Below are 12344 nucleotides of genomic sequence, written 5' to 3'. Positions count from 1 at the left end.
TTTGAAACTACCACTGAGATGACATTTACATTTTTTTAAAACTCAGTGAGCCAATATTCAAGTACAGTCTTAAAAAATTCAAACAATGCAGAAGTATAAAACAAAAACTTAGTCCCCTTCAATCTCTTCTCTAACCTCTTTTTCAAATTGTTAACAGTTTGGTGTATATCCTTATAGACATTCTCATATAGCTACATAAACAATTACTATTTACTTATCTGTTTCCTATAATTTGGGATCATACACACAGTTCCATTTATTGCCTCTCAAGTTTCCAAAATGTCGTGGAGATCTGTCGGTACCTGCAGATCTATTCCACTGGCTGAGAAACCACAGCCTGGGGGCTGAAGTCAGCTCACACCTGTTTTGCAAAAGCGGGTTCACTGGAACACAGTCACGCTCACGTTCATGTCTAATCTGTGGCTGCTTTTCTGCCATAAGAAGCAAGTAGGGTGATCATCACAGATGCCTAATAGCCTCCGAAGCCTAGTGTCCTAACTATCAGTTTCTTCACAGAAAAACTTTTAAAAAAAAGTTTATTTATTTATTTGGCTGTGCAGGGTCTTAGCTGCAGCACGTGGGATCTAGTTCCCCAACTAGGGATCGAACCCAGGTCCCCTGCATTGGGAGCTCAGAGACTCAGGGCCACTGGACAACCAGGGAAGTCCCCACAGAAAAACAGCTGATGACCTTTGAGCAATTCCATTTTTACCACTGGCCTAATATTCCACCTAAAGAATATATTATCTTTTACTGTTAGATACTTAGCTCCTTTGAAGTTTTCCACAACACGAATAATGCTACAATGAGTAAGTACCAAGGATTACACCTTGAGAACTCTTATTCTAAGCCACTGTGTAATAAGCAACTTGAGAAAGGTGTTTCTAATTACGTATTCCAACCACTAAAAAGGATCATGTGATGGGGCAGAGGTGCCAAATATGGAAACATTAACACCAATCAGATTATAATATATAAATGCATCAAGTTAACACTTGGCACTGTTAAATTTACACAGTGTTACACGTCAAATACACTCATGAGGAAAAAAAAAAGTAAGAGAAAGGTGCTAGGCACACAGGTTGCTCAAAGAATATTTGCTGACAAACAGCTTCTGAATGAATTACACAGCGCCTTGCATATCGCAGGCAACTGATCTTCGCTGAATAAGCTCATTTAAGATAAGGAACTCAAATGCATACTTATTGGTGCTGTTAGTCACTCAGTCTTGTCTGACTCTTTTGAAACCCCATGGACTGGAACCCACCAGACTCCTCTGTCCATGGAATTCTGCAGGCAAGAATTCCTTTCTCCAGGGGATTATTCCTGACCCAGGGATCAAAACCAAGAGTCCTGTGTCTCCTGCACTGGTAGACGGATTCTTTACTGTCTGTGTCACCAGACTTATTGACAGTTAAAAGTAAAAAAAGAAATGCAGTCTGAAGTCACCAAGATCTCCTAGAATATTCACTCAGCTCTTCCCCACTACTGAAGCAAATGACAGAATGGAAGCCACTGCTCCTCTATGTATATAAATCTAAATCACAGCAACCCACCAGTGATGCAGAACACTAAATCATATGAAAAATCTCCATGAAGATTCTTCAAGAGCTACTTACATTCAGTTATTTATTTTTTATTATTAGTTTTATTTTTACTATTAGTTTTATTCAGTTATTTTTCTAATCCACCTGCTGGTTGCGTGGTATGCTAAGAAGCACAGATCGCCCCCCTCAGACACGTGGTCTCTGGGCACATAGTGGCGGCTGGAATTGAGACCCCTGAATATAGTCAAGAGCTTTAAACTAAAGACGGGAACAGCCCCGCCAAAGGGCCTGGAAAAAGCCATGTACACCTGCCCTCCCTTGGACTTAGAGTGAGAATTCTGTGTTACCTATGAATCCAGGGTCTGGATTTACACCATCTGTATCTCCTAGAACCCTGAGTTAGGGAGCTGTGTCTACAGGTTTGGTGGAATTCCAATCCGGCGATGATGAAACCCTACGGGATCCCCGCTGAAACAGACGCAGGACTGCGGCACCACAGGGTCACTGCGACAGAACAGGGACTCCAGAGATTCCCACGGGAGGGGAAAGAGTCTTATGAAGCTGAAGCTGAACTTATGACAAAAAAGAAAAAACCCAGATCCCATGCAAGGAAGGTAAACCGTGATGAAGAAGCATTGGCAAATGCAGGCAGAAGATGCTGACGGTTATTAAACGGTCGAAATGAATCAAGTCCCTAATGGAGAACAGGATGCACACTGCTTGGGGATGTTCTTTTCTGCGTGCTCAGCTGTGTACTAGTTTTCTAAAACACTTATTTTGGTGAAAAGACATTTTTAAGAATTGTTTCATAGCAGAAAGCGGGTGTTCGGCCTGCTGCACTGCCGGGATATGAACTTCATGCAGCCAACTAAGAAACGTGGTCTCTCCCCGTTCTTCTCTGAGGCCAACACTCCTGCCATGGAGAACAGGCACTTCACAGGGGAGTCAATTCTTTGCAGTGGAGGAGGGAATTTCCACAGCTCTCACTGGTACAGACTTAAAAGAGAAATGGAGTATTTAACACACAGGGTGGCTCACTCTGCTGCGCTGTTAGGCAGCCTCATGGTATGTGTGATCCTGGAGGATTCTGGAGGGAGGAAGAGGTGCCAGGATGGTAGGTCAGGGGTGTGAACAGCGACGTCCTCCTCGTGTTTACTTTAAGTACCTTGCAATGAATGCAAATTTACCTGTGCTCAATAATATCACTCATAAATTATATGTAGTTTCAACTAAAAGACAAACTCCTGTAGAAACTGTACATCTGAGAATATTAAAATAACTAGTAACTGATCAGCAAACAAGAAAATGGCAACGCTGACTTCTCATTCCTAGAATGAGCTCTTTGGAAGTATAATATAGGACACATGTGTCATCTTATTACACACACACACACACGCAACAGACTCTTCTGGAAGTATAATGTAGGACACGTGTGTCATCTTTTTACAGTACACACACACACAGCAGACACACACACACACAGCACGCATAGCACAGCACACACAGCATGCACACACAGTACGTGCACGCGCGCACACACACACCAGACTCTTCTGCCCACGAATTATCCAGGCAAGGAAACCGGAGTGGGGCGCCACTTCCTGCTCTAGGGGATCTTCCCGACGCAGGGACTGAACCCACGTCTCTTGCACCTCCTGCAGTAGCAGGCGGATTCTTTACCACTAGTGCCACCTGGGAAGCCACGTGTAGTAGGCTAAGAATGTTCTAATGCTAGATAAGCATATCAAAAAGGACCTGGTGACCGCTGCCTCAGACAACCAAGTCACTCCAGCACTGAGAAACTGTGTCTAGCAGCTAAGAAACTATCCTGGCGACAAGGCACTGGTCTACTAAGAATGAGTCCTCTTAGAGCCTGAGCTGCAGACTAACGTGCTGGGGACATACTGGACATTGACAGCCTTTTGTCTCCTCGAGGTCGCACGGAACATGTGACAGTGCTGGAGCCCTCTATTTCCTGGTAAGTCACACACGACGGAGGGCATGCATGTGTGTGATATCTGCCCACGAGCATGAATACAGACACGAGAGCTCCCCAGAGGCTTTCTTTAAGGAAAAACAGGACAGAAGAACAAAGAGGGCTGAGACAACATGTGGAGTAAAATACATCCATGCAAGGCATTTTACAAACACGTGTGGGTCAACACCAGTTGTCTAAAAAGTCACAACAGCTGCAGCACGGATAACACGGGCTCTGCGCCAGCTGTCACTCCACTCTGCCTCTAAAATTTAAGGAGGCAAGTAACTGGAAATTATTATTGTAACTCTTGACTCTGCTCAGGTACAGTTTTAAAAATTTTCAAATTTCAGTAAGTTAACTATCTTGTGTTAACAAGTCACTCACAATATTTCACACAAATGACTAAAATCAAGACCGGGTCGTGACATCACAGTCTGGGCAGTGCTTCTTGGGGACTGGGTTAGTCACTGTTCGGTCCAAACTGGTTACAGGTGTAACATGACGCCCATCACCTCCGCCTTCTGATGACTGGCCCTTCACATCAGCCACGTCTGACCACAAGCGGCCTCCCTGATCTTCCCCACTGTGCACGATGAGCCCTACTCCTTTCTGGGTGCAACCGCATTTTGAGATGTAATGCCTCATAGCAAGGGTCTGCAAACTGCAGCCTGCTTTCGTATGGCCCATGAACTGCAAATGGTTAGCACTGGAGTGAGCCAAAGTGACTGACAAGGGACCACTGGGCGGCTTCGGGCTTTGAGGCTATGAGATGGTTTTCATGCTGACATGGACTTCCAGAATAAGGCAGTGGCTTAGGGACAGCAGGAGAGGAAATTTGAAATCGGGCTCTTTGAGAGACATTAAGGGCTCCGCATTCTCTTATCTGGAATCTATGTCTCCAATGCTGTTTAAAGGAAGACAGAAAAAGGGCTACTTCTCCACATCAAAGAGGGACAGATAAGGGGTGGGAAGGACAGGAAACTAGAAACGAACGTTTCCAAGCCTGGGGCGTTTTACTGCACAGAACACACGCATCTCTTACTTGCACACGTGTAGGCGTCTTTGCTGGTGAAGGGCTTCATACACTGGCTGCAGACAATGGGACCCACGATCGAGATGGAACTGAAAGCGTGCCCGTTCACACTCTTCTTGTCCTTCTCCTTCTCTTTACACTCTTTTTCCTTCTCCTTAATTTTATCTTTTTCTTTTTCCTTTTCCTGCCAAAGAAAATAACCGACATTACATTGTTAACCAAACACTGGAAGGCCTTCCCTTCTAGAAGGCTACTGGGCTACCTGTGGTCAACAGTGGCTGGTCAATGTTTTGAATCAAAGTTAGGAATGCTGTCTTGGACATAAAAAAATTTTTTTATCAAGTTGTGTGCATTCGAGTTGCATTAGAAAAACCTTAGGAGGATTGGGCAGGTTGAACAGTTTTGTCCCTGGCTTGGAAAGTCAAAGTGTTAGTCGCTCAGTTGTGTCTGACTCTTTGCACCCCTATGGACTGTAGTTTGCTAGGCTCCTCTGTCCATGGGATTCTCCAGGCATGAATACTGGAGTGGGCTGCCACTGCCTTCTCCAGGGGATCTTTCCAACCCAGGGATTGAACCCAGATCTCCTGCACTACAGGTGGATTCTTTACTGTCTGAGTCACCAGGGAAGCTATGCCAATAGACACGTTCATTGCCTAGGCACCAGCATGGGCGCTGGAGGAGGAGGAGCCTGCAGGCCTCCTGAAACAGCCAGCGCCGAGCCCAGTTGCAGGGCGGGGAGCAGAAGAAAGGATGCGATGGTTCTGGGACCAGCCTGAGGGAGAGATGATTGGGCAGCGTGAAAAACGACTCAGGGTTCCCCACAACTGCTTCCCATCCATCACATACCCTTAAGAAAAGGCACACATCTGATAACTGCCTCCCCTACTCTAGCCAGAAACGTGAACTATCCCCCACACAGACATTTGCTGTTCCTACTAATCAAAAGTTTCAAGGTTCAGCTTTGGCCCAGTTTTCAAACTGGAGGAGGAGGGGTTTAAACCCTAAAAATGCAAAGAAATACTAATAAGTGTTAGATCCTTAATAAAATATCCAAAGCAGCCAGGGGCATTTCAGGTACACACTACCCTTAGGAGATGAGGACCATGTGGTCTAATCATACACTCTTCATAAAAGGTCCTTCCCAGACATGGTTAGATAGACACTTGGCTGGTTAATCAACAGCAAATGAATAATTTTCTTTCAAACTAACTGGACCCTGAACTGCAATGTACAGAGGCAGGAGGAATGCATTTAGTAGTGGTGGTCATCACCAACTTTAGGGTCCTCATTTTCCAGGGCATAGAACAACACTATTGCTGTCATCCAAAACAATCCCTGAAAAAAGAGATACCCCGATGTCAGGTATCATGACAACTATCAAAGGTCTTATTTTCAATCAATGCCTTCTATCTACATTATTTCATCTGAATCAACAACTCTGAAGTGAGTAAGGTGGGCGTTATGCCTCCCATTTCCTAACTGAAAAGATAAATAACAAAGATAATAGCAGGCAAGAGTTGGAACAATCACTATGTGCCAAGCACTGCAGAAAGCAACTGACGTGAAATTTTTCATTAACAACCCAATGGCGTGTAAGGACCAGCTATGATTTCCATGAAACACTTGAGGGCCGAGGCTGAGAGATGGCTCATGTACTAGATAGAGGCCACACACCAGTAACTGCCCAAGCTGGAGCTAACTTCCAGATCTGCCAACTGTAAAGCTCAGCTCCTGGTCACTGCACTCTACTTCCAAGGACTAGAGACGTTTGTGCACTCACAGAATGTCACACAGCAAATATCTGCAGTTAAAATAAAAAACCCAGGTCTTCTGACTCTGTATTCAGAACCCATCTGCTATACTGAAATGGTGAACATTTGTTAAGTTTGTGATTCACGTAAAGTCCTTTGTTAACAGCATGCATATAATAAAAATCTAAGAATCAAATTGCTACACTTTAGAACTATAAAAAACAACAGGAGAGGAAGGGAGGGAAAACAAACCACTTCACTTTATAAAACAGGAAACTGTTCTGAGTGAAAATTCGTTAACTGCTAAAGTATCTAAAACTCTAATAAAAATCAGGATGAAGAAACTGAGTTTTTCTAATAATTTTTCTTTGAACTAAATTTTGTTAAAGGCTTCTCATATACAAAATGTTAAACTGAAGAGCACCTGACCTTTTTGCTCAAGAAAGCTAAAAAAGTTGCTCTGAGAGTTAAGGTCTGTGGGCAGCTAGCTTACTCTCCCAAACCTTGCTATGCTCTTCAAATCTGAACAGATAATCTCCCCATCCTTTGCGAGAATCCCAACCAGCTCCTCCAAGGATAAAAACAAAACAAAACAACAAACTCCACTGTCTCTCTCTGTGCTGGTCAGAAGCTAGTGCTGTAAAGAAGTCAGGCGCTTACCTCCCCATGCTTTGGTCCTATGAATCTCACTGTTATGAGGGGTGCTTCATGAAACCGACCCCATTTTGCCGACATGATTCGACCCCCATGCCAGGAAATACGCTCTCACGGGAGGAGGGGCTCATGCCGGCGGGCCAGGGCCTGGCAGTTTTGAGCTGCCATTAGAGCAACCACTAGAGAAACTGTAAGAGGAAGCTGGGGACTGGTTGAGAAAAGGAAGGGGGGAGGGCTGAGGCTGCGGGTTTCCTTAAGATAAGCTTAACCATTTGCATGCTGCTGGTCCAGCCTACCGCCCAGGCACAGAGGACCCAGGGCACGACACCGGACAAATTCCCCTGCACACGCTGTGTGGACAGTGCTAAAGTGGCAAGACGGGAGCTCTGGCAAAACGGAGGCGGATTTTTTTCTCAATGCTGGAAGTTAAGGAACACATCTATTTAAACAGAGGTCCTCATTTGAAAAACCATACATTTCTAAAGAAAACATTTTTGGTGAAGTCGCCTGTGGAAAGGCAGTGATTGGCTGTTTTCTGAAGTTTGATTTTTCCAGGTTTAACTCCTGCCAAAATGTGTGCTGGGGAAACGGAAACAAATAGCATTTAATGGGGATAATGCAAGAGACAACTACACTGGGATACTATGAGGGGAAGTGATATTTTGATTCTTCTAAACCTACCATTTTAGACAAGTAATTATGATTTTTAAAAAAACTCTCTGGAAAACTGTGAAACATGCTATGATTAAGCGACTAAAGAAAAAAGAGAGATGATGACATCTAACACTGGTTTAAGTCTTGGCAAACACTTCTTTACCCTAGTTGGCACCTTTGAAAGGCTAAGATGTTTAGTTCTTTTTCAGACACTTCACGGGAACTGGGAGGTGAAGTTGAATGTCTTGTCATGAAGCCAGGGAGCAGATTAACATCTGGGCAGGAATCTAATCCTGGCATCCAAAAAGGCCTACTTCAAATCAGATTAAGGATCTATCTCAAACATCTCTGACCATCTCCTACTCGTCTGCAAAGAGGAAAGCTTAGAAAAAAATAAATCGGTGTGACAGGGTGGTTTAGAGAGGGTCACACCCCACTCCCTCTGTAATGAGGACACTATACACACACACACACACACACAGTATGTACAGCATGTGTGTGTGTCTGTTATGAGCCTGCAGCAAGCAGACCACTTATCAGGAAACAGCACTACCTCTTAAAGATACTGAAGCACAAAAGCAGAAACTGCCTGCCAGTCTTCCTGTTCTATTTCCTGTTTAGCTTCTCCCTCTTTCACACACACACACGGCTCAACATATTTATTAACTCATGCCAGTTAATGAGAATTCTTGAAAGGGCCTATAAAGGATCAGTACTCAACTTCCCCCAAATGTCTCATACTCACATGGCTACAGATATGAAAAAATAAATATATATATAGCATGTATTATGTTACACATATAGCATACTATATATAGAGTGCTTACACTAAAAAACTAGTGCTAACACCTATAGTAGCATTTCAATTTTTTAAGCATTATGGAGAAGTAACATTATTCAATGGGTAAGAAAACCAGTAGAGCCAGCATCATGACACCAGGAAAATATTCACTTATTTTTATGTTATCCTTTTAGAGAATCAAACATTTCTGAATGGAAAAGCCCTCCTGTGGGTACAATGGCAAAGACAGACAAGGTATTTAATGCAACTTAACATAAATGTGGGGCTTTCCTGGTGGCTCAGTAGTAAAGATTGCCCTGCAATGCAGGAGACGTGGGTTTGATCCCTGGGTTGGGAAGATCCCCTAGAGAAAGAAATGGCAACCCATTTCAGTATTTTTGCCTGGGAAATCCCACGGACAGAGGAGACTGGTGGACTACAGTCTGCTGCTAAGTTGAGTCAGTCATGTCTGACTCTGTGCGACCCCATAGATGGCAGCCCACCAGGCTCCCCTGTCCCTGGGATTCTCCAGGCAAGAACACTGGAGTGGGTTGCCATTTCCTTCTCCAATGCATGAAAGTGAAAAGTGAAAGTGAAGTCGCTCTTAGCGACCCCATGGACTGAAGCCCGCCAGGCTCCTCCGTCCATGGGATTTTCCAGGCAAGATTACTGGAGTGGGATCCCATTGCCTTCTCCGGGACTATAGTCTATGGGGTCACAAAAACAGCTGGACACAACTTAGTGACTAAACAACAATACCATAAAATGCATTACTTCACCAATTCTCCTGTTTCTCACTATTTTTTTGGTACATAGACAAAAGCTGAGCTATCCTTTGTGAGCTATCCTTCAAAAACAATCTTATTTGAAGTGAGCTGGTAACAATGATCAAAGGTGACTCTTAAGCTTCTTAATAAACTGATAATGTGGCTAAAGGGGTGCCTGCACCCCTGATAATGTGAAGTGGGTTGCAATCCAGGGTTACAGATTTGTAACTTTTGGAGAATTTCCATCGCTAGAGATAACACAAGCTGCCAGAGACCAAATCTTGGGGCCAAGAGCCTGAAAGGGGAAGCAGTCTCATTGCAAAAGAGTCCAGCCACTCTGACGGAGAAGCTGGGAGGTGAGAGGTCACCTAAAGATGGCCTGCTGCTGCCGCCAGGCTGCACTTGCACGGACACTACCTTCTTTTTGCCTGCCCCCTTCTCTTCAGCCCTCTCCTAGCCAGCTCCAGACTCCAGCCCTTTGAGGTTACTTCTTTTTGCCTGCCCCCTTCTCTTCAGCCCTCTCCTAGCCAGCTCCAGACTCCAGCCCTTTGAGGTTACTTCTTTTTGCCTGCCCCCTTCTCTTCAGCCCTCTCCTAGCCGGCTCCAGACTCCAGCCCTTTGAGGTTACTTCTTTTTGCCTGCCCGCTTCTCTTCAGCCCTCTCCTAGCCGGCTCCAGACTCCAGCCCTTTGAGGTTACTTCTTTTTGCCTGCCCGCTTCTCTTCAGCCCTCTCCTAGCCAGCTCCAGACTCCAGCCCTTTGAGGTTACTTCTTTTTGCCTGCCCCCTTCTCTTCAGCCCTCTCCTAGCCGGCTCCAGACTCCAGCCCTTTGAGGTTACTTCTTTTTGCCTGCCCGCTTCTCTTCAGCCCTCTCCTAGGCAGCTGCAGACTCCAGCCCTTTGAGGTTATTAACAAAATTAAAAGAAAGAGACACTGTGCAGCTCACTCTTGCCGAAGAGTGAACATGAACTGGACAGTATTACTCGGCAGAAGTCAGATCACAAGATATGACCTGGTCTGTGACCTGAAGCGTGCTTCTCTGGGCCGCGGTTGGGGAAATAAGGAGAGCGGTGCGACATGTTTTGAAAGGTCGGGTCCCAGTTTCTGTGTTCAGCCTCGCGTCATTTCGCTCACGTCTGCTCGTACTGCCTCGCCAAAGCCATCAGTGGCGTATTCACTACTCTGCCCCTAAGCTGGCGTCACGAGGGAGGTGGATGGAGAAGGGGGAATTCTCCACTTCACCCTGGTCTTCTGGTTAAAAGTTTGTTTGGAGAAAAGATTTCACGGGTTAAAACCAAAAAAAGGCAAGAGAAACACTTGGAGTCATCCGAACAGACGGTAAATATCATCCAGGTAAAGACCGTGTGCTTTGGTTCCTCCACCTGCTTGTCAGCACCTAGCAGAATGCTGACTCCATCAGACTCTCTTGGCCAATTAACACTGCTCTTTCAAGGAGGCCGCCTTCTGTTGACGCCCAACCAGAGGCCAAGGCAGCTGGTAAGAGAGGCACGGCTCTATTTTGAGCCCTGCGGCCACACAAAGAATAATTAAGTGTTCTGCCTTCTTTAACCTTAACTGTTTTGAATCATAAAACAAGGCTAAGCAGGAGGTTAGCGCTTAAACAGGAGACTATTCTAGAAACGGTTCGCTAGCCTCTTCGTGAGTCTTCCAGTTTGCCTACTTTCTGTCCATTCTGCACTTGGGCAGGTGAAATGAGAAAACAAAATTGTGGTGGCAGGTTTTCTGGAAAAATCTGAGTGATGACCAAACCTAGTATTTGCTGAAAGAAAAGAGATCTTACCTCATTTACAAAACTTAATAATTATGTACCTGTGCGTATGCATATAACACACAGATATATAGTGATTCCTGTGCAAGAAGTCCTTAATTGAGTCCCAATTTTTTTCCTGCTTATTTTGTTGGAGGCTAGATGGGTGAACAGAGTGAGTGTAGGAAAGTGAGAGGCAGAAAGTTCTCCCCACTGATTTGAAACATCTTCCGATTTAGCAATGGGAATTAGTATAAGAAAGTTAACTTTTTTTTCTTCTAAAAATACATTCAAAAAATATCAGAAGAGTTTTTATCTGTAATGTGGAATTATTACAGATACTTTTTATTTCTGATGTTTTTCCAAGATGAGGTACCTTACTCCTAATAAAAGGAGATAATATCTACTTTACAGTATGTGGAAAGGATTAAATCAGATAATACATGGGAAGCTTTCAGCATACAGTAAAAACTCAACTGATAGTGTTATCCCTTATTGTTGTTTTTCTTGCTGTTAGTTTTCTTCAGGTATTAGCTTCCTGCAGCCAGCATCTCTCAACTCAATTCCACAGGACCCCCCCATGTAATTAGTTTCTGGGTGTGTGCTGTGCCTGGAGCCTACTGAGGGCTGGCTGAGGGGGTCCCACAGAAACGCCCACAACAGTACTTACCTTGCTCTTTTTACTGCTGGACATTTTGTTCTTGATGTAGCTGAATGTACGACTGACTTTGGTTCCACTCTTTATTTCAAAATCTTTCTTGGGGCTTTCTTGTGGCAGGAAATTAAAGTTCTCTTCTGTTATACTAAATAGAGAACAGAAGAGTTTTTTAAAAGATTACAGAAGTTGTTTTTTTTTTTTAATTAAAACACTCTACATATAATTCTTTGTAACCATCACTATCAGGTATTATTTTGGCTACAAGTCACAGCCAACTTATATGCTCATGTGCCAATGAGAAAAGGGCTAAGAGGTGGCCAGAGGCTGCTGAAAGGTTTTATATAATAATATCAACTCAACATAGCATACCACAATGCTCACGTCCTATTGCGAAAACTTGGCTAAATTTTCTTATGTCAGTTATTAGTGTTTCACTAATGGGTTTTCAGGGATCTGATGCTAACTGTTGATTAGTATTAATGATCAATTAGTCATTAATTACTTTATCTGAAATTGCTTAACCTAAAACAGCACCCAATGTATAAACTTCTTTGCATTAAACAGGTGTCTAAAAAGAAACCCACAGATGCAAACCAAGGAGTTTTTATGACTGAATGCATGTACAAGTTCCCTCATAGCCGGGGTCACACCTTTTATTTAGGTTTCTGGCACACTGGACTGTCAACATGTGAAGTCGGCTATGCACGATTTAAGGAGGGAATATATTGAATGGTAGGTAGAACCGGCACTGAGG

The 12344-nt window shown here is 44.1% G+C and overlaps 1 protein-coding gene across 13 annotated transcripts in view; it reads right to left on the bottom strand.

The window, feature by feature from the left end:
* AKAP13 (A-kinase anchoring protein 13) overlaps positions 1-12344 on the bottom strand; it is a 320574-nt gene that overhangs the window by 46745 nt on the left and 261485 nt on the right. For all 13 annotated transcript variants that reach the window (XM_069559264.1, XM_069559265.1, XM_069559267.1 and 10 more), the window contains 2 exons: positions 11603-11735; positions 4568-4742 (listed from right to left, as the gene is read on the bottom strand). In XM_069559264.1, the coding sequence (XP_069415365.1) occupies positions 4568-4742; positions 11603-11735 (308 nt within the window). The remainder of the gene's footprint in view (positions 1-4567; positions 4743-11602; positions 11736-12344) is intronic.

Source organism: Ovis canadensis, chromosome 18, assembly GCF_042477335.2.
Source record: "Ovis canadensis isolate MfBH-ARS-UI-01 breed Bighorn chromosome 18, ARS-UI_OviCan_v2, whole genome shotgun sequence".
Taxonomy (NCBI): Eukaryota; Metazoa; Chordata; class Mammalia; order Artiodactyla; family Bovidae; genus Ovis; species Ovis canadensis.
This window is presented reverse-complemented; position numbering and strand designations above follow the sequence as displayed.